Genomic DNA, 23,452 nt, shown 5'->3' on the forward strand with positions numbered 1-23,452 from the left:
AGTTCTCTCGGCGCAGGAGAGTGCGAGTTTGCTTGACCGTCCAAGTGGTGGCTGCCTCTCTCTCACCTCCTCTTCCTTGCTCAACTGCCATGACAGATCTCTGTGATCGGTATTCGTAGTGTAGATACGGAAGTTTGGAACGCAAGGTAAGGTGCTATCCTTGCTGATGTCCTTCTCGTCTGGTGTTCCTGAATCCGTCAGAGTGGATCATGTGTTTATAGCCAATCAGCGTCTTTTTTGTCCAAAGAAGGTTCAGACCCCATAATGGTCAGTGCGCGGCGTAGGAGGGGTTGTTTCGACCTCAACTTCCACACTCGCTTTCTCTCCCACCAGCCAATTCAAAACCGACGTGAGAGCTGTCGACCGTAGCTTCGCATCGAAACCTGGCTCCAGACGGCCCTGTACGCGATCTCAGATTGACCCGTGCAGGTAGATCATCACGCTGCCCCGACGTCCGCAGCTCCCCCGGCTCTCCGCGAAACGGTCCAGCTGCACGCACATACCCCGCCATCCCCCTGTGCCGAGCTTAAGCTACCAGCTACCGCATCGCATAAGTGGCAGGCCATCACCGAACGCTTTGGGCCGCCGGTGAGCACTCGCCTCCAGCCAGCCTGCCTGAACGGCACAGCCTTGCGACGAACCCACGAAGCTCTCGATTGGGGCAGTTCCCCAAACACAGCCGGACAGCTTGTAGCTTCTTGCTGCGGCCAGCTCTGTTGAGCTGTCAAGGTTTCACGACAAGATGCCCTCCGAACCTACAAAGGCCTCTAACGCAGGCATCATCACGGATGATGCCGGCGAACGCCAGATCCCCGAGTCGAAGCGAGCGGACGGTAGCGTTCGCAAAGCCATCAAAGTTCGCCCCGGCTACCGCCCCCCTGAAGATGTCGAAGTCTACAAGAATCGCACTGCCGCAGGGTTCCGTGATCGTGCGACAAGAGGCGGTATTCCTGGTGCGACGGGCCTGAAGGAGGAAAAGCCGGACGCCTCCTCTTCCGCCGCAAGTAACAAGAATGCAAAGCGTCGAGAAGCGCGAAAGAAGGCCAAGGCTACCGGCGAGGAGGAAGGGGACGATACGAAGCAGACCGGTGGTGACGACAATGCTGCCAAGGCCGAAGAGGCAGACCCCGAAGTCGAGAGAGAAAAGAAGGCTCGGAATCTTAAGAAGAAGCTGAAGCAGGCAAAGGACCTCAAGGACAAGAAGGAAGGCGGAGGGACGCTTCTGCCTGAGCAGATCGCCAAGGTCATCAAGATCAATGAGCTTATTCGTGAACTTGATGCTTTGGGATTCGATGCTGAAGGAGAGCCCAAAACTGGCAATGGAGCCGACAGAGAGTCCAATGCGAAGGAATCATCCAAGGAAGCCTGATGATTTTCTTTGTGATTCTGGCGTCTTTTTACTTCGGTGTTGGCTCTGCTCTGCCATGCGATTAATTACGGTGCAAAGCAATCTATCAACTTCGCTGCCCTATGTGTACCGCGCATATCGAACGGATACCTCACCTACAAAGCGCACCCACCAGGAACACACTCTTAAATAGAGCTTTTGAACTGATCGGCAGTCAAAGAGCGGGTACTAGATCAGTTGGCCTTTGCAAGCTCGATACAACATTGTATCTGGTTCTGGGGTAGAATCAGGACTGCATGATGTGCAGTCCTAAGATAATCGACGACCCCGACCTTCTTGCGGCAACATCGGATCCGAATTCACAATTCTCTCTTGCTTTTTCTGAAACTACAGAATGTGCAACTTGGAGATTGAAGCAGGGCATGACTTTGTCTAGTCGTTGGCATAAAGGTGCTTTCCGGCGTGCAGTGCATGACGATGGTGGTAGATCAGCATGTGGACAAAGCAGATGTGAGAATTGGGGAATATGAGGTAATTGCCTATATAAACCTAGTATGCTTCCAATACGAAAAACTCTCTACTACAACACGCACTATACAAGTTCTGTTGGCACCTGGATGTGATATTGTTCTAGAAAGTGGCAATGCGGGTAGCGGGGACCCCAAGCGCATTGATCTTGCGGGGCAAAACGTCTCAGCCGTCTCGCGTCGAGGCATCAGGTTGTACTGCCTGCCTGCGTCTGCGACCAAGAGAAGTAGCACTGACATGTCTCCTGCCTTGGTGTTTTGTATTGGAGACTTGGAGGTGGAAAGGGGCCTTGTCAATGAAAGCTTCTCCTTCTCTATCCTGAGGCCGATCCGGATCACAACGGGCCATCTCTTCCGGAGGCCGATCGGAGCCTAGCCCATGGCATCCAGGTGGAGAGGGATCTGTTCCAACTTCCGGATCATACCCGGCTCGCGCCGTGGGGTTCGGCCGGGGGGTCTTTTTGTAATTTCCTCCGGGAGAAGTGGAGTTGGCAGATGTCTGGTTCCACCAGACAAGATACCATCCCGTCGCCACTCACCAACACCCTGTAGCATCTGGTCCAGTAAAGAGGTCTTGCAAGGCGCTGCGAAGTCAGTGAGCTAGTGCATTAGAATCTTATCAATTACCTTTTGCAAGCTATAGTGTTGGAATGCCATGCGTATTCCAGACTCGACTTGAAGTGAGGTTGGCTGTGTAGATGGTACAAGATGCTGCCAACTTTCTTTTGTTCCTGACGCACCCAATGTGCGGAATCTTTCGTTGAAGATATGGGCTGCTGCAAGAAAAGAAAGCTTCGTTACCGATGGCAAGCCAGTAAGTGGATCCGGCGAAGATGCTATCGTATCCTACCACGCATGTTCGGAATTCGCCATTCGATAATATCCCCGGCCGACGTGACCTGACCATGGCTCTTTCTTATTCGTTTATGAGATCTGTAGGCAGATATCCCTTGGTCTGACAGAAATGATGCGTGGGATCAGAAGCGATAGATTGTTGTCTCAGAATTTCTCTTGAGGTATGCTACTGTAATTACAGATAGCTCTTGGGGTGCTTATTTAAAAGAGAGTTCCCAATAGTTCTCATTAGTGTACCTCAGCTACCGTCATGAAGACTTTATTCGGCAGCAGACGAATATTGACCGGGATTTTCTGGATTCGGTCAAGTGAAAGATCTGTACATCGTCCCAGGAACGCATTCATCTTTCGGTCAACCACATAGTATCGACGCTGGCGACAGTAGGTAGTACCAATAGATCATCCTCCGGATGAGCCGGAAATAACGACAGCTGTGATTAAGAATCTAATCCAAAGTCCGACTATGTCACTGATAAAAGCCTCTGACGAAGACGAGATCCTATGTTTCAATTATCCAAATTCAAGGCTGAATAACTCACGATAGGTCTATCCTTTAGCAGTAGTGGACGGGAAGCATTCTATATAAAGTCATAGTGCAGGGGGGCGGGGCGAGGCAGCGCGGCCGCGGCCAGGGAGACAGCTGTCGGCATCGCACCGGGACCACCCTGACTTCCTGATTGGGGGGACCCGGGGGCCGAGCGACACTCTTTGATGCGCTGGTGTGGCGTCAAAGCTAGGGTGGAGCTGAAGCTTAGCCACCCGACTCGCGTGCTGCGAAACATACCTCCTACGCTGACGTTTCCCTCCGGACATGTGTTTGACTTCGACGACTTTCCAACCGACACGTTAATCACCCAAGTCAATTACCGCTGGGCTGGCCCGTACGATCCCTCCTGCTGTCTACCGCGTCCACCTCGGGACGAATCTTATTGCTTTTGGGCGACCCTTACATCCTCTGACAACCTGTTCTTTTTAATGATCACCAACATCCAGACGAAGCTCCGAACATGAGGCTTAGGGGCAAGGCTGCCGCCCCGTGGCGCATCCTGCTGTCGGTCTTAACCTTGACAGCAGTTGTCCATGCAAAGGACGAACCGTCAATCAAGGTCACCACCATCAGACATCCTCCCATCAACCTGAATTACTTCGAAGACTCCGACTCTATCCTCTACCACGATGTCTCCGAACGAAATATTTATCGGTCCGACGATGCGGGCGTGTCGTGGAACAAGGTCTCAGACGTCCCTGGCGAAAAGGCCTACATGCTCACCATGCACGAATTCGACAAGAGCCGCGCCTACGTAATTACCGAAGGCAAAGAACACTGGAAGACCTCTGACAAAGGCAAATCATGGCAGAAGTGGGAGAGTGTCGCCGGCACCAGCGCCTTCCGCGAGGACATTCTCCATTTCCACGCTGGCGACCCGGATCGCATCATCTTCAACGGCATGGACTGCGCCGGCATCTTTTGCGAAGAAGTCTCCATGTACACGACGGATGGCTTCAAATCCAAGGCGAAGCCCCTCAGATTCAACACTGCGGGATGCTGGTGGGCCAAGTCCTCGGACCTCTTCACCACCGGCAAGGACGACCTCGACAAGCAACGGATTCTCTGCATCGTCCGCGACAGCTTTTCGCCTTTCAAGGAAGACCAACGCCTCTTTGCGTCTGACAACTACTACGAAAAGGTTGACAACAAGATTCAAGAATTCGAGCCGAACATGGATACAACCCGGGGAGTACAGGGTGTTGTCAATTTGGCTGTGGTCAAGAAATACTTGATGGTCGCCACGTCATCTCTCAATACTGATGAGATGGCCCTCTTCGTCACAGACGACACAATCAAGTGGCATCGCGCAATGTTCCCTACCGATCATGGCCACAAGATCAACCAGGAAGCCTACACCGTCTTGGAAAGCACAAACTACAGTATCCAGATTGACGTCATGAACACGAGACCCTCGAACCCAATGGGTGTCATGTTCACAAGTAACTCCAACGGCACTTTCTTCATCGAGAACCTCGAGCACACGAACCGCAACTCTCGTGGTCACGTCGACTTTGAGAAGATCACTGGTGTGCAGGGCATCTTCATTGTCAATACTGTGAAGAACTTTGAAGAGGTTGAGAAGGACCCCCGGAAAGAGAAGCAAATTGTCACCAAGATCACATTCGATGATGGCCGCAACTTCCACGGTCTGAAGACGGGTGACGACGAGCTGCAGCTGCATTCTGTCACTGATCTCGACAACGTTGGTAGAGTATTTTCTAGCCCTGCCCCTGGTCTTGTTCTCGGAATCGGAAACAAGGGCAAGGCTTTGACCAAATTTGGTGAAGGAGACGTTTACGTTTCCGACGATGCGGGTGTAACTTGGAAGAAGGCTCTCGATGGCCCTCACAAGTACGAGTTTGGTGATCAGGGCTCCATCCTGGTAGCCGTCAAGGACTCCAACAAGGAAGATGTGGGAGAAATTCAATACTCCTTGGACCATGGCGAGAATTGGAAGAAAGCCTCGCTCCCAGATGACCTGAAGATTAAGCCCGAGCTGATCACAACGACACAAGACTCGACTAGTCTCAAGTTCCTGCTCGTCGGCAGGACTGGGGGCGATAATGCCAAGTACCACATCATTGCGATTGACTTCGAAGGTCTGCACGAGCGAACGTGTAAGGACGACGACTTGGAGGACTGGCACGCCCGCCCTGATGCCGATGGCAAGCCTACCTGCCTGATGGGCCACAAGCAGACGTATCGCCGCCGCAAGAAGACGGCCGACTGCTTCATGAAGCAGGAATTCAAGGACCCTGTTCCTGTCACGGAAGACTGCGAGTGTACGGACGCAGACTTTGAATGCGACTACAACTTCGTCAAGGATGGTGATAATTGCAAGAAGGTTGGCCCCATCGTCGCGCCTGATAATGCCTGCAAGAATGCCAAGCCGGACGACACATTCAAGGGCTCATCGGGCTGGCGCAAGATTCCAGGAAACACCTGCAAGCGGAAGAGTGGCGCGCAAAAGGACGACGAGGTTGAGCGAAAGTGCTCTGACATTGGCGGCACTCCTAGTGCCCCTGCTGATGGCAAGATAAAGGCGGTCCAGCACGTCTTCAAGACAAACCTGAAGGACTTTGAAAAGATTTACTTGGAGAGGGGCGACTCGAGCACTGAAGTTGATGAGACCATCCTTGTCAGACCGGTCGAGTACGTTGGCAACAGCATGAAAGCCGACAAGCAGATTTGGCGAACAAAGGACCATGGCAAGACTTGGGATAAGATTCTTGAAGACGAGGAGGTGCGCGGTATCTACCCACACTACTACTTCAAGGATGCCGTGTTCTTCACCACAGACTCTAAGAAGGTTTTGTACACGATCGATCGCGCCGAGCATTTCCACTCGTTTGAGGCGCCCACGAAGCCCGGAACGAGCAACCCCCTCTCTTTCCATCCCGACAAGAAGGATTGGCTCATCTGGATAGGCGAGAAGTGCGAGAAGATTGATGGCAAGGACCAATGCTTCAAGGAGGCGTCGATCTCAAGGGATCGCGGCGACAATTGGAAGACGGCCATGCGCTACGTCCAGAAGTGCGAGTTCACCGGTCACTCGGCTTATAAGTTCCGCGACATGCGCCAAGTTGTTTGCCTTGCCCACAAGCGCGAGGACAATGAGAAGGACAACCCAAAGGTCATCGTCTCCAGCAAGGACTTCTTCGACGAGGACAAGCAATTCCACCAGTCAGATGTAAAGGACTTTGCCACCATGGCCGAGTTCATCGTTGTTGCCGCAGAAGACAAAGAAAAGGACGGCCTTCGTGCTCTTGCCAGCTTGGACGGTGTCAGCTACGCCGAAGCTCACTTCCCCGTCAACTTCAAGCCGGGACACCAGAATGCCTACACCGTACTCGACAGCTCCACGCATGCCGTGAACTTGTTCGTGGCTACCGAGACTACCGAAGGGCGCCGCCAGGGAAGCATCATCAAGAGCAACTCGAACGGAACCTCGTACGTCATGAGCGCACAGGCTGTCAACTGCAATGACGAATACTATGTGGATTTCGAGAAGATCACCGGCCTCGAGGGCGTCGCGCTTATCAACACTGTCGCCAATAAGGACAAGAAGAACGAGCCGAAGAAGGTCGTCACCCAAATCTCTCACAACGATGGCTCGCAGTGGACTTTCCTTCCCCCGCCAAAAGCCGATATCGATGGCAAATCCTACTCGTGCAGTAGCAGCGAGGGCGATGAGAAGTGTGCACTGCATCTTCATCATTATACTGAGCGAGCCGATAAGAAGAAGACCTTCTCGGCTGCCACCGCGGTCGGACTTATGTTTGGTTACGGCAACGTAGGCCCGAATTTGGGCTCTGTCAAGGACGCCGATACCTTCATGACCACCGATGCTGGAATCACCTGGAAGAACGTCAAAAAGGGTGCTTGGACTTGGCAGTACGGTGACCAAGGATCTATTGTTGTCCTTGTTCAGCGGGCTAGTCGCGAGAACCCAGTCAAGACGAAGACCATCCAGTACACTACAGATGAAGGCAAGACCTGGAAGCCATTTGACTTCACTGACAAGGAAGTCACTGTCTTGGATATCTCGACTCTCCGCTCCGGGGCTTCGCGCAACTTCCTCATTTGGTGCAAGGACGATGGAGGCGAGATGTTCTCCGTCAACGTCGACTTTACTGGCCTGAGCGACCGCCCTTGCAAGAACGACGAGAACGGTGATTCTGACTACTACCTATGGTCGCCCAAGCACCCCTCGCAGCCCGATGACTGCCTCTTTGGGCACGTTTCGAAGTACCTGCGCAAGAAGGACGAGGCAAACTGCTACAATGACCTCAAGGTCCAGCACCTCTACCAACTCCAAAACTGCACTTGCACCAGAGCCGACTATGAATGGTAAGCATATTCCCACACCTTAGTACTACGCACCATGGCTAACGATCTATTTACAGCGACTACAACTTTGAGCTGGATGGCCACAAACAGTGCAGTCTTGTTGAGGGCAAATCTCCCTTGTCGGCTGAGCAGTGGTGCAAAGAAAACCCCGACGCCGTTGAATACTATGAGCCTACCGGATATCGTAGAATCCCGCTCACCACCTGTGATGGAGGTCAAGAGTTCGACAAGCAGGCCAACGTGCACGCCTGCGCCGGCAAGGAAGAGGAGTTTGAAAGGCGGCGCAGAACGTCTGGCATAGCCATCTTCTTTGCGGTCGTGATCCCTATCGGACTGGCAGGTGCCATTGGCTGGTGGGTGTACCAGAACTGGAACGACAAGTTTGGCCAGATCCGGCTGGGCGAGTCACCGAACCTGGACAACGACGCGCCGTGGATCAAGTACCCGGTCATTGCCCTGTCGGCGGTGGTTGCCGTCGCGGCGGCCCTGCCTCTCGTGGCCTCGGCCCTGTGGAGGCGCGCCACCTCTGCTTATGAGAGTGTGAGCGGCGGAGGCGGGGGCAGCTGGCTCAACGGGCGGGGCAACCGCAGGTTCACAACGAGGGACAGTTTCGCGCGGGGCAGGGGAGATTACGACATTGTCGACGACGACGAGGGCGAGCTCCTTGGTGACGATAGTGACGAGGACGTATGAACGGGTTTCTTATGACTAGGGGGGAAGCAATGGGGCTGCTCGCGGAAGGTTCCTTTTGGCAAGAGGAGGTAAACGCAGCACCCAATCGATATTGTGACACTATTTACTGTTGGATTCTGGAGTCGACGGGCTATCGGGCAGGCGGGGACTCAGGCAAAGGCTGAAGAGAACACTGGTAGACCGCTTTCTTTCCTTAGAATGTGTATTTTTTCTAGGCATGGCGTTGACTTTCAACCCGTTTTCTTGGTTCTCACTCACTGATTATAACATGTGCCATTGAAGTTATGATCGTGGCCTTGTAAACTGTCGTCTACATATCCGAGTGGATTGACAGCGGGCAGCAGCGGCGCGGAGGTGCCGAAATGATCGACAACGAGTCGTGCTCGGAGGAGAACTGCGGATGCTGTCTGTCAAGTCTGTCAGATTGTTGACCCTGGTGGTCCACGATACCTAGGCGAAGAGTGCCACCAAGTGCCTCGCTGGCTCCGGAAGTCGGAAAGAGCGGATATTTCCGGCTGCCCCGGGCCGGGGGACTGGGACACTCGACTCTGTCAAGGACAGGAACCGTGAGCTGCCCCCCCCTTTTTCTTTTTTGGTGCCAAAATCTCTCTGTGAGTCTGTTAGACTACTCAGAGTCCATAGTCCAGGGACCTTGCGCGGTGGGGACTGTGACCGAGTCGTGGGCTTTTTGTTTGGGGTGTAAGATGAACGTTGGCTTTTTGGTTATGGCGGTCTGGTTTTTTTTTTTTTTTTTTTTTTTTTTTTTTGGTCATGATCCGTTTCTTGGTCTCGGAAGTTGGAAGCAAAATGCTCTTTGATGGAACCTAGGAACCTAAGGCGTACCCTGTAAGAGAGCGAGAGCTGGAGCAGAGATACCTTGAGCAAAAAAAAAAGGGGGCCTCCGTATGATGACCTCGAATGGGCTGGACTGAGTGATTTGCAGACGACAAGAGGTTCAAGCTTTTGGGATCCTTAACATTGATCTGCTAGGCCACAATTCTTCACTGATACTCCATGTTCACCAACGTGTATTCCATGTAATATCCCGTGCCCTTCTCGCGGCCGTGTGGGAAGCTGTACTCTATAGAGCACGGACAAGACCGTATTGGAAGGAGAACAGTAAATGACTTGATCGAAAAGGGTCTCGAGTCTGGAACTACAATCTCTTGCCTCCCACCCCCGTACATCTTTGATTTTGGGTAGCTCTGGCAGCTTGGCGCTGGAGAGGTTACGGCCCTGATGGGAAATTCGGAAGATTTGGAGGAGATTGGCAGATCGTGACCGTCTTCAACTAGGCGAACATTGGGGAAATAGATCTGCATAATGTTTCCTTCGGGATGGTTGCTATCTGGAAGGGTTGTCGAGATTCACCAGTGACCAGACACGTTGTCGCTGCACGTTGCATGCGTTTGTGCAGTGACTGGGATGTTGCGTTGTTGACCATTGATCAACTTGCCAACACTTTGCTTCTTTGGCGAGTCTTAGGCCTCGAGGCCCCGGAGGGGAATACGAGAGGGTGGTGGGGATCACGAGTCCCCGCCCGAAAAGAGTCTGGTTCAGCTCGGCATTTTGTCTGGGGGGGATGAGGCGGAGATGGCCCGGGTGAACGAGAATTCAGCGCAGAGGGGGCCCGCCAAGGGCCAAGGCTCGAGAGTTGAGCAGAAGCTGGCCAAGCTGGCTGCCAGGCTGGGCCGTTGCGCTGGAAAGCAAAAAAGAAAAAGGGGTTGCGGGAAATGGGATCCACAACTGACGACGAGGGTGCATTTTTGTGTAATTATTTTGCTCTGCACAATTAAGCGTGATTAAACATTTTAGACTTGTGCAGGAGTGCTACCTTACCTGACGTAAGTACCTGAGCGTCCACGGCATGTCAGATTGTTCCTATTCCTTCGCGGCAAGATTCGAGGCTTTTTATTTTATTTTCAGATTTGGCAGTTTCCGTTTATATCAGAAGGAACAGAAGAAGGCTTCGCACGTGCCTGAGCCCTGTCTAGTGTAAGCCGAACCACCGGGGGCTTGCTCGCGTGTGGTGGAGAGTGTTTGTGCGATGGCTGAGCTTGATGATGGTGTTCCTGGGTTTGGAAAGACTGTAGATTTGTTTCAACGGGCATCGACGATTCGAGATAGATATCCGCAGTGTATAAAGCGCAATGCGCACTCTTTAGCCTCGTTGGAGATCCCGTATCCCGACATATGCTCTCCTGGTTTTGTCTGTTCCGTACGGTGTTTCCGTACATGCGGAGCGTTCGATGATAACAACCCCCTGGCCGTTGGAGATCCACCCCGCATAGTAAAAAACTTGGAACAGCCAGAGACAAACCGCGGCAGACAAAAAAGCAGTTGTTAGCAGACTACGGATAGTTGCAAGGTAAACGGTGTGTTTCGACCACCTTTCTCTGGTGAGGCGTTTCTTAGTGCTTCAGGTAGTCTAGTGACTCCAAAGTCTAGTCCGAGTCTCGCGCGCCAGTCTGTCTGGGGGGTCCAGGTTGTCTAAAAGTAGGCCGTCGGGTTATTTCTTGCCTCCGGACGGACCTTGCATCTGGCAGATGCAGGTACGAATCATCGGGGCAAACTATGCCTGATTAGAGAAGCATGCACACCTCTCTCGCATGCCGCCTCGAGCATCTCGTGACCGTCATCTCTCGGTGACGCGCCGTCGATTTCCTTTGGGCAAGACTCTAAAATTGCTTCCCCCCGATAAGCCGTGGCTTCCAGAGCCGAAGGTTGCAGATGATCCATCAAGAGACATCAAATTTGCCGCCGAAGCGCGCCGGGCGATCAGCCACGAACACGAGGTTCAGACTCCATGGGATGGCGGGGTGCATCAACACCCGCGAGACGTCGGGATTGGCCGATGTACTCCGTACATTGTATGCGTACCATGTAATGGATTATGGGGGTTCATCGGAATTGTCGCGCTTGGAGATTGAGCAAGACAATGGATTGACCAAGTCAGACGAAACGGCGTTCTCGGCCTCTCGAAGAGTCGAATCTCATTTTATTCTTCTTTCCCAATTCGTACGGATCATCATCATCGCAATCAGCGTAGGGCAGGAAAGTTGTACGGAAGTTGGGAGGCCCGGGCGACGGTTCATGTTTTTCTTTGACAGTCCATGCAGGAGAAGAGGGAACCCTTGTTGGAGGGTCCCCCACCCTTTCGAGTGAGAGAGAGAGACGATACGAAAATAAACTGTCATCAAGATTATTATCAGCCCGATACCAATGAGAGAGAGCAAGAGACTCGAGAGAGCATTGACCCTGGGGCGAGATGGACAGCGCCAGGTCTGAGGTCACCGGTGGAAACAACGGCCGGCGCGACGGTGAGGTGTACAGACTAAGGTAAGGTGCGAAGTAGGTACAAAGTAGTGTACGGAATAGTGTAAGTACCGTGTGATGGACGGTGAGGTGTTACTGGGGTCTAGCGTAAACAGTAAACAAGCTTGGCATGGGCGCAAAAAAGAAGGTTCCCTGGCTGGAAAGGAGGAGAGTGGGAGGTTCATCTCATTTTCTGGGTCTGGTGCCAGAGTGTCTAATGTCGCTTAGCTAATTTCCCGGACGCACCACACGCTCCTCCCCCCTCTCAACTTTCTCATAACCTTCTCCTCCACACTAGCTGGGGAGGCACAGGCAACTGCAGTTTACAAGGTCCAACTCGCTCCTTCCCCCCCCCCGCTGCACCAGCTGCACCCGCCGATCCCTCCCCAATCAGTGGACTGCGCACCTCGGGTACCTTGCAGCTCCGCCTCTGTTAGCTTCTGCGGGCTGCATTGGATCCTTCTTCCTTCCAGGTTCACTTCCAAACCCGTTTTATTCCATTGTGTGGGAAGGAGAGAATGAGAGACATTGTGGTGTGGTACTCCGTACACCTTACGGATACTTCGCATAGTCACTGATGTTGCAGCTCACCTCGTGCTCATCGTCTACTGTCCCTTCTTCGTTGCTTCTTTTAGCCCTCCGCCACCGGCTGATGCAAGACTCAAGAGAGCCCAGTCCAGGCTGGATTCTTTCTCGAACCACACGCACACACACACACACACACACACACACACACACACACACACACACAACCAGTCAACTACCAACGTCGAGCCCAATTTCACCACACCATTTCTCTCAATCTGCTCCAAGCCCGTCAACGGTGGATTCGGTTGGACCGTTGGCCAAGGACATTTGACCACGCTTTTACTCGCTCATTTGCTGTCGTGTCCGCCTCTGGACTGGATCTGCTTGGCCCTCCCGCCTTGCGGCCTTCCAAGAGCCCAAAATGATAACCCCAACTATGCTTAACTGGGATGGCCATTTCGCCTCCCTTTTCGTCTGACAGTCAACCATGACGAATCGTGAACAAGGTGCTTCTGGTCATCTCATTACTGCAAGCGCAGTCAAGATTGCCAGCCCGTATCGGTTCTTCAAGCCCCCTGACCGAAGCCCTCTACGGATGGAAACGTCTCCGTTGTGATCCTCGGCCGACAGCTTGCTTCCCTTTGCTTTTCCTGAATTCTATGGTCCCGAGAATCCCCAGACACTCCACCAGGACGCCCAGGACTCTGAAGCTGAGATTCGTTTCTGGCTCCTACACCAGTGGTTCCTCTCCACCTCCTTGTCCCTCACCTCTCTGTTGTGACTTGCTGCCGAGGACAGGGGCTTGTTTGTTGTCGAGTTGCTGCTTGTATCCGTATGGAACACAAGAAACCCCTCAGTCTGGGTTGAGAGAGTGTTGCTCTTACACGTTGCCAACAGCTCATGGTGGTCACCAACGGTTCCCCGACTTCCATGGTAAACAAGTGTCACCAGCATCATTGAATACACAGTCCCTCTCCGTTCTATCCCCCTCCCTCCTCTACCAGACTGCCAATGGCCCAATGCCATCCAATGTAAGGTCATTGGACGCTAGCCTGCCCGCACTTTGGTCCATTCATCCATCTGGAAGTGGGCACACACACCGTCGCGCACACACCCCGGCCCAGGGCCCCCCGGGGACATGCTAGACTTCTCACGGTCGTACCCATGAAAGTACGGATACTAGCCTTCTACCTAATCTAACCACCATCACAATAATAACATCCCGGTCCCGCCAGTTTTCTTTCCTCCTCTTTCTCCTTCCCTTTTCCTTTCCTTACGAAAACACCGTCAAATGAGTTGATACCGTCAACGTAGTTTCGTCGTCCCTTTCGTCTCTACGCGCGCAAACCTTCACTACCGCTTCACTCTTTTAGCGGGCACTCGCTTCCCAAAGTCGATAATACTCAATTCCCCTACTCAAGAAAAAAAGGCAACTTAATCCACCATGAAGGGCTCCATCCTCGCAATCGCAGCCGCGACCGTCACCGGTGTCACCGCCGCTGCTCACCGTCACGCCCACGCTGACCTCTTCAAGAGAGGCGCTGACCAGGCCTCCGTCTGTGTTCCCGGCTGCACCACCATCTACACCACCATCTACGGCGAGGCTACCCGTATGTCTCTCTCCCACTTACAATGTCATCCGTTATAATCAGTCAGAGCAATCTCACTCTGTAGCCCTACAGAGTCTTGGGGGTGGAGGCGGATGAAGCTTGTATCGATCTTCGTGCTGACCTGACGATCAACAGTGGTTCCCAACCCTCCCAGCAAGCCAAGCAGCAAGGCTGTCGCCAGCGCCCTTCCCTCGGCGCCTGCGCCTGCGACCACCAAGGCCGCGGAGAAGCCCACGTCCACCGCGAAGCCCGTGGTGCCCGTCCCTACTCCGGTCCCTGAGCTCTGCCCTACCCCTGGTACCTACACCTTCCCGGCCACGACCATCACCGTGAACCAGACCACCACCGTCTGCGCTCCCGAGACCACCAAGGTCCCTGCCGGTGTTCACACCATCGGTGGTGTCACCACCGTTGTTGTCGATGCCACCACCGTCGTCTGCCCGTACGCCACCGAGAAGACCAAGGATGGTGTTGTCACCAGCGTCGTCGAGACCACCACCTACGTCTGCCCCACCCCTGGCACTTACACGATCGCTCCCACCACCACGACTGTGACCGCCCCGACCACCTGCGTCTACCCCGTCGTCACCGAGATCGTCCCCGGTACCTACGTCCGCCCTCCCGTCGTGACCACCATCACCGAGACCAGCGTCGTCGTTGTCTGCCCCTTCACCAGCCAGAACCCTGAGCCCACCAGCTCGGTCCTTGTCCCTGCTCCTTCCAGCCCGGCTCCCGCGCCCACCACTGAGGCCCCCAAGCCTGCGCCTACCACCGAGGCCGCCAAGCCCACCACTCCAGCTCCGGCTCCCGTCCCCACGACCTCCGCCGTCGCGACCCCCGAGCCAGTTCCCACCACGGCCAAGACCTCTGCTGCCGCCCCCTCCTCCTCTGCCCCCGCCACCGGTGGCCTCGGAGGCAACAAGGGTGACCACTGGGCCATCACCTACACTCCTTTCACCGAGGATGCCTCTGGATCCTGCAAGAGCGCCGACCAGGTCGATGCTGACATCTCCGTGATTAAGAACTCTGGCTTCCGCACCGTCCGTGTCTACTCCACCGACTGCAGCACCCTCGAGAACGTCGGCGCCGCCTGCAAGAAGTACGGTCTCCAGATGATCATTGGTATCTTCGTCAAGGAGTCTTGCGACCCCAACTCCGCCGACATCAAGAACCAGGTTGACGCCATTACCGCCTGGAAGCAGTGGGGCATGGTCGAGCTCGTCGTCATCGGTAATGAGTGCATCTTCCAGGGCCGCTGCTCCGCCAGCTCCCTGAAGCAGCTCATCGTCTCCGCCAAGGCCTCCATCACCGCCGCTGGCTACACTGGTCCCTACACCACCGCCGAGACCGTCGGCGTCTGGCAGCAGTCTGATGTCATCTCCGAGATCTGCGACGTCATCGACATTGTCGGCGGTCAGATCCACCCTTACTTCAACGCTGAGACCGCCGCCGCCGACGCCGGTACTTTCGTCAAGGGCCAGATTGACCTTCTCGAGAGCTCCCAGATCTGCGGCACCAAGCCCGCCTACAACCTCGAGTGCGGATGGCCCTCCGGCGGTAACTGCAACGGCAAGGCCTGCCCCGGTTCCGCCGAGCAGACCACCGCCATTGCCGCCATCAAGGAGCTCGCTGGTGACAAGACTGTCTTCTTCTCTTTCCGCAACGACGAGTGGAAGGACCCCGGCTCCTGCGGTTGCGAGCGCACCTGGGGCTGCGGTGATCTCTTCTCCTCTTAAGAGACTAGCATCACGAGACAGGAACAGGAAGGGAAATCGGAACCAACGAAAAGGATAGCCCCTCAATTATTTCTAATTTCAACGTTCGGCATTTGAACAAAAAGAGACCAACCTTCCTCCGACGTTGCCTTGAGGTGTATCCCATGAATCCAGATAAGACAAAGAAAAAGATCCCCTTCTTTTCCACGAAGACGATTTGCAACGTTTCCCCTTTCAAGTGTACAATGACAATCGGATACCCCACGCCCCAAACAGTAGAGGACTTTCAAGTGATCCCTCCCTACGGTTTCGAAATCTATATCTATATATGTATTGCCTATAGCTTAATTATTCGTGTATATACATATATATGCTCTTTTTTGATCCCTACGGGATGGTATGCCAAGTTCTTACCTACATATGTGCTGAAACAACTTGAATGGTGACCGCCTATTGATGCCTTCAATAGTAATTCTCATGCGACCCTACACTGACATTCGTCCTTTGGTCTAATCCACATGTCTACCATGCCTGACAAGAGCTCTATAACTGCCTCTTCAGCACACATCTCTTTCTCTCTGTCTTCTCGTGAGCGGGGGGCTAGCAACTATCAATGTCAACATTCGAAGGGAAAAGTCCGCCTGTAACATGACGTTGCACTTGTCCCTGACCTCAACCCCATGTCCTCGTCCGAACCGTTGGTCCGTGAAGTGAACTCTGGCTGCAACGTTTCGCAAACCCTACTTGCCTACAATGTCAAACAAACATAAAAGGGGGTAGGGAAGAAAAAGTGCACAGAGAGTGATAGTGCACAAATAAACAAGGCAAGGTCATGAAAAGTGGTATTTCGTTAACGTCTTTATCGGGATATATTCCACCCACCTCCTCCACACCGCCCTCCCAAATGGATTAGTCCCATCTCCCATCTCCCTTCTCGCCTTTGCCTTTCATGAATCTAGTAAACAAACCAAGTATGTAAAATAGCCAACTCCCCAGAATATGATAAGCCAAAATGCTGAAGAATCCAGGTTCCAAAGGGTTTTCATCCATCATGTCAAGAGAAAGATGTAATAGTGTGTATCCGCATGTCCTTCCGTGCCAAAAAGTAATGCAACCAGGAAAACCCACATCGGTTTCTACACGTCCAAGATAGAAACCCATGGACAAGAAAGCCAGGAGACACCGATGTCCTGCCTCCTTGACCTCCCCCACCACCCCTCCGTGACGTCGTTAGTAATCCTCCATGCAGTATGAACAGAGACTACGCTGTGCTAATTGCAAAATATGAAGAAGGAAAAGGAAGAGAAGATGCTTGTCAAGTCTCGGACCCTGGAAAAGCTTTCCCGACCGTCTTTCCCAAGGCCAGCGCCCCAGGGCACCGGCACTGTCTATATATCAAACACGCATCGAGTATGGATTGATCGAAGGTTTGAAAACCGAGGTAGAGCGCGAAATGAAACGCCCAGTTGCCCAATGTTGCCACGGCACGGTGGCCGAGACAACGCCAAAAACGCCGCCGGAGAGCATCCAATGTATTCCCGAAGGGATCAGCGTTGGTAGATGCAGATGATAACAAATGGGGTATCAAATATTTTCAGAAAGGCTCCAAGTCATCGAAGAGGTCGTACCCTCTTTCGCGCTGAGCCGATAGTTTCGGTTGAACTATCTCTGCATCAGACAATACTCCGCTCTGGCTAGGCCTCCACCAAGGGTCCAAGGCCGCAGCTTGATGTGCGTACTCATAGTCGGAGCTGGATCCTATGTCGCAACGCTCCAGTTGTACCAGCCCTCCGCGAGTCCGGTCCATACAGAGAACGTTGAGGTCCTGGCCATCATTGGTGAACTCGACACCTCCGATCTCCCCAAAGATATCGAAAGTCTGCTTATGGGCGAGAGTTTGGATGTCGATGATGTTGACGTAGTCGGCTTCCTCGGCTGCGACGAGGACTTGAGGGCCGCTCCCTGTAGGAGAGAACCTCAAGCTGCGAACACCTGCCATCTCAGAGCGAATAGTGGTGAGTGGCTTGCTGGTACCGTCCGAGTTGGTCCACATTCGAGCGTCCCAGAGCTTCACGCTCATGTCCTGGAAACCAGTGGCAACGGTCCAGCCATTGTCTGACCAGTCGCACGCGAACCCAAAGTCTCGGTGGCCTCCCAGCTCTTGCAAAATTTCACCGGTGTCCGCGTTCGCAATCAGGACGTTGTAGTTGTCACCGACCATTACGCGCAAACGACGATCAGCGGACAGAGCGGAACAATTAATTGGACAGCCGTATTGCGTGTCCAGAACAAACTTTTCGGTGGCCACATCCATGACACGGAAACCCTGGTCGTTGGACGCAAATGCGGCTAGCGGTGAGGACGAGTTCCTCGAAGCATGAATCTGCAAATGGTTGGTTATGCCACTTACGTGGCTGGTGATTTGTCCCTCGGTGTACTTCTTGTCCTGGCTGTAGATGTTTCGCATGCAGTACTCTCCGTTGAAAGTACCCGCAATCAATATGCCGCAGTCAGCATCTAAAGTTGAAATTTGGACACCAATCATGTCATTGAGATCCATAGCCACCTCGCTTTCGCCAGACACAGGATTGATCTGGTGAACGGCTCGCTGTCCCGGGTAGAAGGCGTGGCTGCGTCCAGAACATGCTAGAATGTTGCGCAGCTGAAAATGAGCCAGATGAACGTTTTGACGGATGTCCATGCGACGAAACCTGAAGAAATCTTCGGTATTTCGTATAATCCTGTCTGGTAAATGGGGCTGCGACGTTCGTGTTAGCTACAGTTTCGGAATTGCATTGTTCCACGAGGCGACTTACAGCCCATATATCCGAGTCTGTCCTGTTGGTGTAATTCTTGTAGTCCAGGCATCTCCGCTCTCGAGCATTCTTGCGTGTCACCCCCAAGGCTTCCCAGTCGATGCCCTGCGCGTCGCATGCGTCGCCCTCCAGCTCCGAGTATCGCACGCGCGTGACATCCCGCGAGACCTGTGCATTGATTTGACGAATGCCAGGACTAGGCCCTCGAGACTGAAAACCATTACGCCACGCCCAGCCCTTGAGGAAGTCGGTTAGACCAGGATTCTCTGGGCCGAGGGTGCTTGGGTTGGGATTGCTCAGGGCAGGCGGACCTGCGTTTTCCCAAGCTATATCGTCCTCGCTGGTAATCACTGCTTGGAACTGCTGAAGCTGCTCGGCAACGGGTGGATAGAAGACATCATCATCGTCATCATCATCCATGGCTCCAGCATGAAGCATGGGATGAAATGGTGTCGTATCAAGCGGGGTGGGATGATGAGCTCCTATCGGATCGAGAAATGCATGCCCGGCTGCAATAGATATGTTCCAGTAGTTGACCATGTGAGCAGGCGGCCCCGTGGACGTGTACTGCTCTTGTGACGGATGTGCGGGGTGCTCGAAGTGGTGATTTCCAGGAAATGACTGAGGGCCCATTTCGGCCTCGTTGTCGGACATTGGAGACAGAAGGCTGGTTACTGTCATTACATGATCCAAGGGAGCACCTCCGTCGCTGTCGCTCATGTCTAGGTCGTCATCCTCATCCTCCACCTCGTCGTCGTCGTCGTCATCGTCATAGTCTTCGTAATCGTCGTAGTCGTCGTGTATGAATGACCCGGGCTCGTGGTAGTAGGATGAGGGTATCACGGGGAAGGTTTGGCTGTGAGAAGAGTATGCGGCCTGGCCATGTGTCGGCGGATCGTGAGGCTGCTGTTGTTGCTGGCTGGGTTCGCGGTGGAGGTGGTATTGTGCTTGCTGGTCGGAGTAAGCATCAACTGGCGGCGGAGCGGACCCGAGGGCTTGGTGATGGTTTGAGGAAACGGATGTCGCCTGAGCCTGAGAAGGCTGGGAAGCCGTTTCTGAAGTTCTCGGTCGCATTGTGGTGTCTTCAAGTGTATGCCGTAGCCAGTGAAGGCCGGTCGAAGAACATCGAGCGTTGCTGCACAACAAGGAGAAATACCCGCGGTCGGGTCGGACAGATGCGTCTTCTCTTCTGGTTGCGGCTGCGGCTGCGAATGGAAAGACGACAGCTGTCTCCCTCCAGGGCCAACACCTCTGTGGACAAGGCAGCAGTCAGTATTGCCAGTCAGGCGTGCGACTTGTGTAAGATCCGTCTCTTGCTCCTTCTCCTTCCAAATCAGACACTGGGTCCCAAGCGGCGCCGATGTAGAACGGTGTGTAACGGTGTGTAACGTCTCTACTGAAGGCGGTAACAGTAGAGGGTTTATGTCTGCAGTTGAGCTCGAGTAAGTGATGGACGCCAATGTGCAAACTGGACAGACAGCGTGTGAGAAACGTGTATAGATTCAGAGTGCTCGTCGGGGAGGTCGTCGGCGGTCGTATGAACGAGTGAATGGGAAAGATGAGGACGATTGCTGGTGGCAGTTTGGTACTGGGCTGGGAATGCGGTCAGGCGGAGAGGCGGCAAGATCGAGTCCAGCAGTACTCCGTAGTGTTGTAGCAGGGCGGGAGCGGGACTGGGACCCGAGCGGGATGTCTTTGGCTGGGATGCCAATGGAAACGACAAGGGAGGACAACTCCGATAGTGTGCACCAAGTATTATGGGAGCGCCGGGTGGATAGGTGGGTGTTGGCGCTGGTGTTGGCAAGCAGGCCGTAGCAAAGGCAATGGCAAAGGACAATAATACTCGGTAAAAAATACAAAAAATAAAAGGCGCGCCAACCAAATGGAGCAGGGCAGGTGAGGTCGGGTGGGCAGTACATAAGGTACCTACCTACTGCCTACCTCAGCCGGCCCAGCACAGCAGCACCTGGCAGGCACGCAGGCTGGCACACTTACCTTAAGGTACCTTACGCAGTAGGTATGGAAGGAACTGCAGCGAGGCGGCGAGTTGGTTGAGTCGCAACTGAACCCCTTTGGGGCAGAGTTGGCAGGCACCACCTTCCCACGCTTACCTCAAGGCATGATGGGCCCGGTACTTTGTCGACACGGAAAGATACTTGATCTCATAAGCATCATCCACGACGCCACAGGTACTCGCGGTTAAATCCAAGTCGATAATCCTTCGGTCTTTCATCCTCGGGGTGCTGTGACAGGGTCTGATCCCTCAGCTCTGCTACCGTCTACCAACTTTACCTTACCACTCTTACCAAGCCTAAGTTCAATTGCAGACGCTGCATGAGCAGAACCACCAACCCACCCACCCTTCACGGCCACAACCTGGTACGTTTACGTTTACTTTGAGGTATCTACGGATACAGTGTGCGGACCTTCTCTCTTCCGACCACAGAGTACGTATGCCAGCTATTGTTCTCCAGATTCGATGCGGTTTGCTGCCTCAATAGCTTCATTCCTGGGGTGACATCCACAGAGCTGGAATTGTCAATAATAGCTCAGCCACAGCAGTCGAGTGGCATTCAAAGGAACGACAAGTGAGACATTGTGACTGAGCTGGGTTGATGAGAAGCCCTTCGTACGAATAGAGGAGCAAAATAGCGATGGCGAGCGACATCTCCACACACCGATGCCGGGGGTGCACACCCCCTCTTACCAGCCAACCTCGTCCTGACTCCTGCCGACAACGTGGACCCCGGTCTTGTCTTGTCCTATCTTTTGGAGGTCACTCGGCCTCGAGCAGGAGCTGTGCCTTCACCTTCAACTTTTGCATCAGAAGCAGAGAACGAGGGAGCGAGCCGCTGAGTAAAAGGGGGCGCTCGGTCAGGAAAGCGCCTGGGCATGAGCTGCCTCGCAACGAGCGATGCTATGGGACGCCACCTCCCAATATCATATGCATGACTGACTCTGACGAGAGAATGGCGTGCGTGTGCTACGCTTGCACGCCGGGCCACTGGCTCCTTGGGACTGCCTTGCACCTTTGCTACGAATACAGGCCGAACACGCATGAGTAAAGTACTGCTCTGTCGCTCTGGACGGGAGCCCCTACCTGGCCAGCTTCACGTTCCCGTCCTGCCACCTCATGTTGCACAAGAAGGGTGCCTTGCTGGCTTGCTTCCCAAAAGATTGTCTTCGACGAAGCAAGTCGCCGCAAGTAGAAGGCAGCCAGGGAAGTGCGTGCAGTTTCATGCTGAACAATACGGATATCCCACCCGATGAAGGCAAAGATGGAGATGCCCTTCGCTCATTCAAACTTCCCCCACACACATCAACTCACCTCACCTCACCTCACCTCACCGCACATGTTTTGTGCCATTCTCGGATTCCCCTCGTGGGCCTCAAGGGCCTGCATTGCTGCATTGCTCCTTCAGCTTTGCGGCTTGCCTGACGTCACGGCCGAGGTGCCGTTGTGACGGGTCAGCAATGGCACCCAACGGCTTCGATTCAAACTGACTCTCGCACTGCACTAGTTGGTCATGAGCAGACGCAAAGAAGCCACCCACCTTGACAATGGCGTCCCGACCTCGTTCTAGTGCGCGAATAAACCTTTGACCTGCCGCAAGCCTCCTCGACACCACAGATCCTACCCTGAGATCCAATTATCCACCGGTCGCAATCCGATGGCCCATCTTTGCCATTTCAAAAGGATCTCAACCCGGCGCTTCTCGTGTTCAGCCTCTGGGCCTCCCTCCTCCGGCTTACCAGGCGTGCCAGGCCTCCATCTGGCATTGCCCACCTCGTACGATCACCTTGTGTCAGTCATATTCGACTTTGACGAAATTCGCATCTCTGAAGTGACTCGCCCGGTCTCGAATACGTGCGATGTGATCTATCACCCGGGGCTTGTCTCTGGCCCTGGGGCCCCTCGGGTCTGGGCATCCCGGGATGCTAGCCCACTCATGTGAGTCGTTGAAATAGGAAAACGGCCACTGACTAGACCTTCACCGACTGCCACCTGTGACCTGGCAGCTGTGACAATGGGTGAAGGTCTTAGGCCCTTTGGTGGTTGGTCTTACTCCCCGCTGGCTACCTTGTTACGGCTTACGGCCACATGTGCAGAGCATCGATGGGTCGGGCGATGGGTGTTGTAGACTGTAGAACTGACAGCTAGCGCTGCTTAGACTTCCTCGCAAGTTGCAACGTCCCGAGTCATCCAACGAGCATCGACTAGATATGCTCTTCGGCTACGCATTCGCCCAGGCACACCTATAGAAGCTGACATAACCCGGGAATCCAACATCCTACCCAACATCTGACCCGGCTGCAACCTCATCAGGATTTATAAAGCCGCAACGACCTACCGAAAGAGCCCGACTGCATCCGGATCCTCCAACTTCCCTGCCAGCCCGTCGACCCTCGGAGCCCACCCCCAAGGGCCCCAACCACGCGCGCGTGACAGGAGGACCGTTGGGGGATGATAAGTCACATTCGACAGCATGCGCTCCCCGAGTTTCAACCTCCCACTGCTAACCCATTTCCTCCATGACTCCGGTCCTCAGCTCCGCAATTCTTTTCTTTTTCCAGCGCTCGACATTGCCCGTTGTCTCTGCCTCCCCGGTCCCTTGCCTGCTGTGTAAGCAGTGACTTGGGGGACCGCAGGGGGGGGAGGGCTATTACCGCTTCTCGCACATACTAATACTTGGTGCTGACATGCGAGTGCACAAGACCTGTCGGCTCCAGTCAAATCACTTCTGTCCGTCAACAAGCAGGGAATTCCAGTAAGTGCGTGCGGTGCGATGGCCAGAATTGGGAGGCTTGAACAAATCAAGAGCGTCAGAAACCAGCATCCTGTCGTTGCCATCGGCCGACCCCGTTGAAGACACATTCTGTATCCGTATCCTCAGATGATGTACGGCGCGTTGGCAAACTGGAGGTCTGGAAACCTTGCCAATAACAGGATTAGACATGGCAATTCTTCGTGTTTACTAGTCGTTCCTTTACCGACCTCATCTACCTATGTCGAAAGAGAAGTGATAATTGTCATCGACGCTCCAGCTCATGAACTCAGATCTGTCTCGTTTCTTGGCCTCTAAACTTCCGAAGTCTGAATAAGTCGAGTGGCGGGTATTCAGGGCTGGAAGCAAATCCAGGGCC

General features: G+C 53.9%; 5 protein-coding genes across 5 annotated transcripts; 4 read left to right on the top strand and 1 right to left on the bottom strand.

The window, feature by feature from the left end:
* Window positions 1-742: 742 nt before the first annotated feature.
* BDP55DRAFT_727157 (uncharacterized protein) lies at window positions 743-1,369 on the top strand (the record flags this gene model as incomplete). The annotated part of the gene is made up of 1 exon (XM_060579256.1): window positions 743-1,369. One exon carries the CDS (start codon window positions 743-745, stop codon window positions 1,367-1,369), a length of 627 nt encoding a protein of 208 aa, XP_060431446.1.
* Window positions 1,370-3,737: 2,368 nt separating this feature from the next.
* BDP55DRAFT_549150 (vacuolar protein sorting/targeting protein 10) lies at window positions 3,738-8,323 on the top strand (the record flags this gene model as incomplete). Its single annotated transcript, XM_060568906.1, has 2 exons — window positions 3,738-7,630; window positions 7,687-8,323. 2 exons carry the CDS (start codon window positions 3,738-3,740, stop codon window positions 8,321-8,323), a joined length of 4,530 nt encoding a protein of 1,509 aa, XP_060431447.1.
* Window positions 8,324-13,610: 5,287 nt separating this feature from the next.
* On the top strand, window positions 13,611-15,512 carry BDP55DRAFT_630395 (glycoside hydrolase superfamily; the record flags this gene model as incomplete). Its single annotated transcript, XM_060572144.1, has 2 exons — window positions 13,611-13,776; window positions 13,912-15,512. The coding sequence occupies 2 exons, from the start codon at window positions 13,611-13,613 to the stop codon at window positions 15,510-15,512; spliced, it is 1,767 nt and encodes a 588-aa protein (XP_060431448.1).
* A 1,573-nt stretch (window positions 15,513-17,085) lies between these two features.
* On the bottom strand, window positions 17,086-19,381 carry BDP55DRAFT_692759 (WD domain-containing protein; the record flags this gene model as incomplete). The annotated part of the gene is made up of 2 exons (XM_060577154.1): window positions 17,086-18,249; window positions 18,308-19,381. The coding sequence occupies 2 exons, from the start codon at window positions 19,379-19,381 to the stop codon at window positions 17,086-17,088; spliced, it is 2,238 nt and encodes a 745-aa protein (XP_060431449.1).
* A 2,481-nt stretch (window positions 19,382-21,862) lies between these two features.
* Window positions 21,863-22,369, top strand: BDP55DRAFT_85811 (uncharacterized protein). The gene has a single exon (XM_060581274.1). It carries the CDS (start codon window positions 21,979-21,981, stop codon window positions 22,261-22,263), a length of 285 nt encoding a protein of 94 aa, XP_060431450.1. The 5' UTR covers window positions 21,863-21,978; the 3' UTR covers window positions 22,264-22,369.
* Window positions 22,370-23,452: the final 1,083 nt, after the last annotated feature.

Source organism: Colletotrichum godetiae (genome assembly GCF_030913485.1).
Source record: "Colletotrichum godetiae strain CBS 193.32 chromosome Unknown BDP55scaffold_14, whole genome shotgun sequence".
Taxonomy (NCBI): domain Eukaryota; kingdom Fungi; phylum Ascomycota; class Sordariomycetes; order Glomerellales; family Glomerellaceae; genus Colletotrichum; species Colletotrichum godetiae.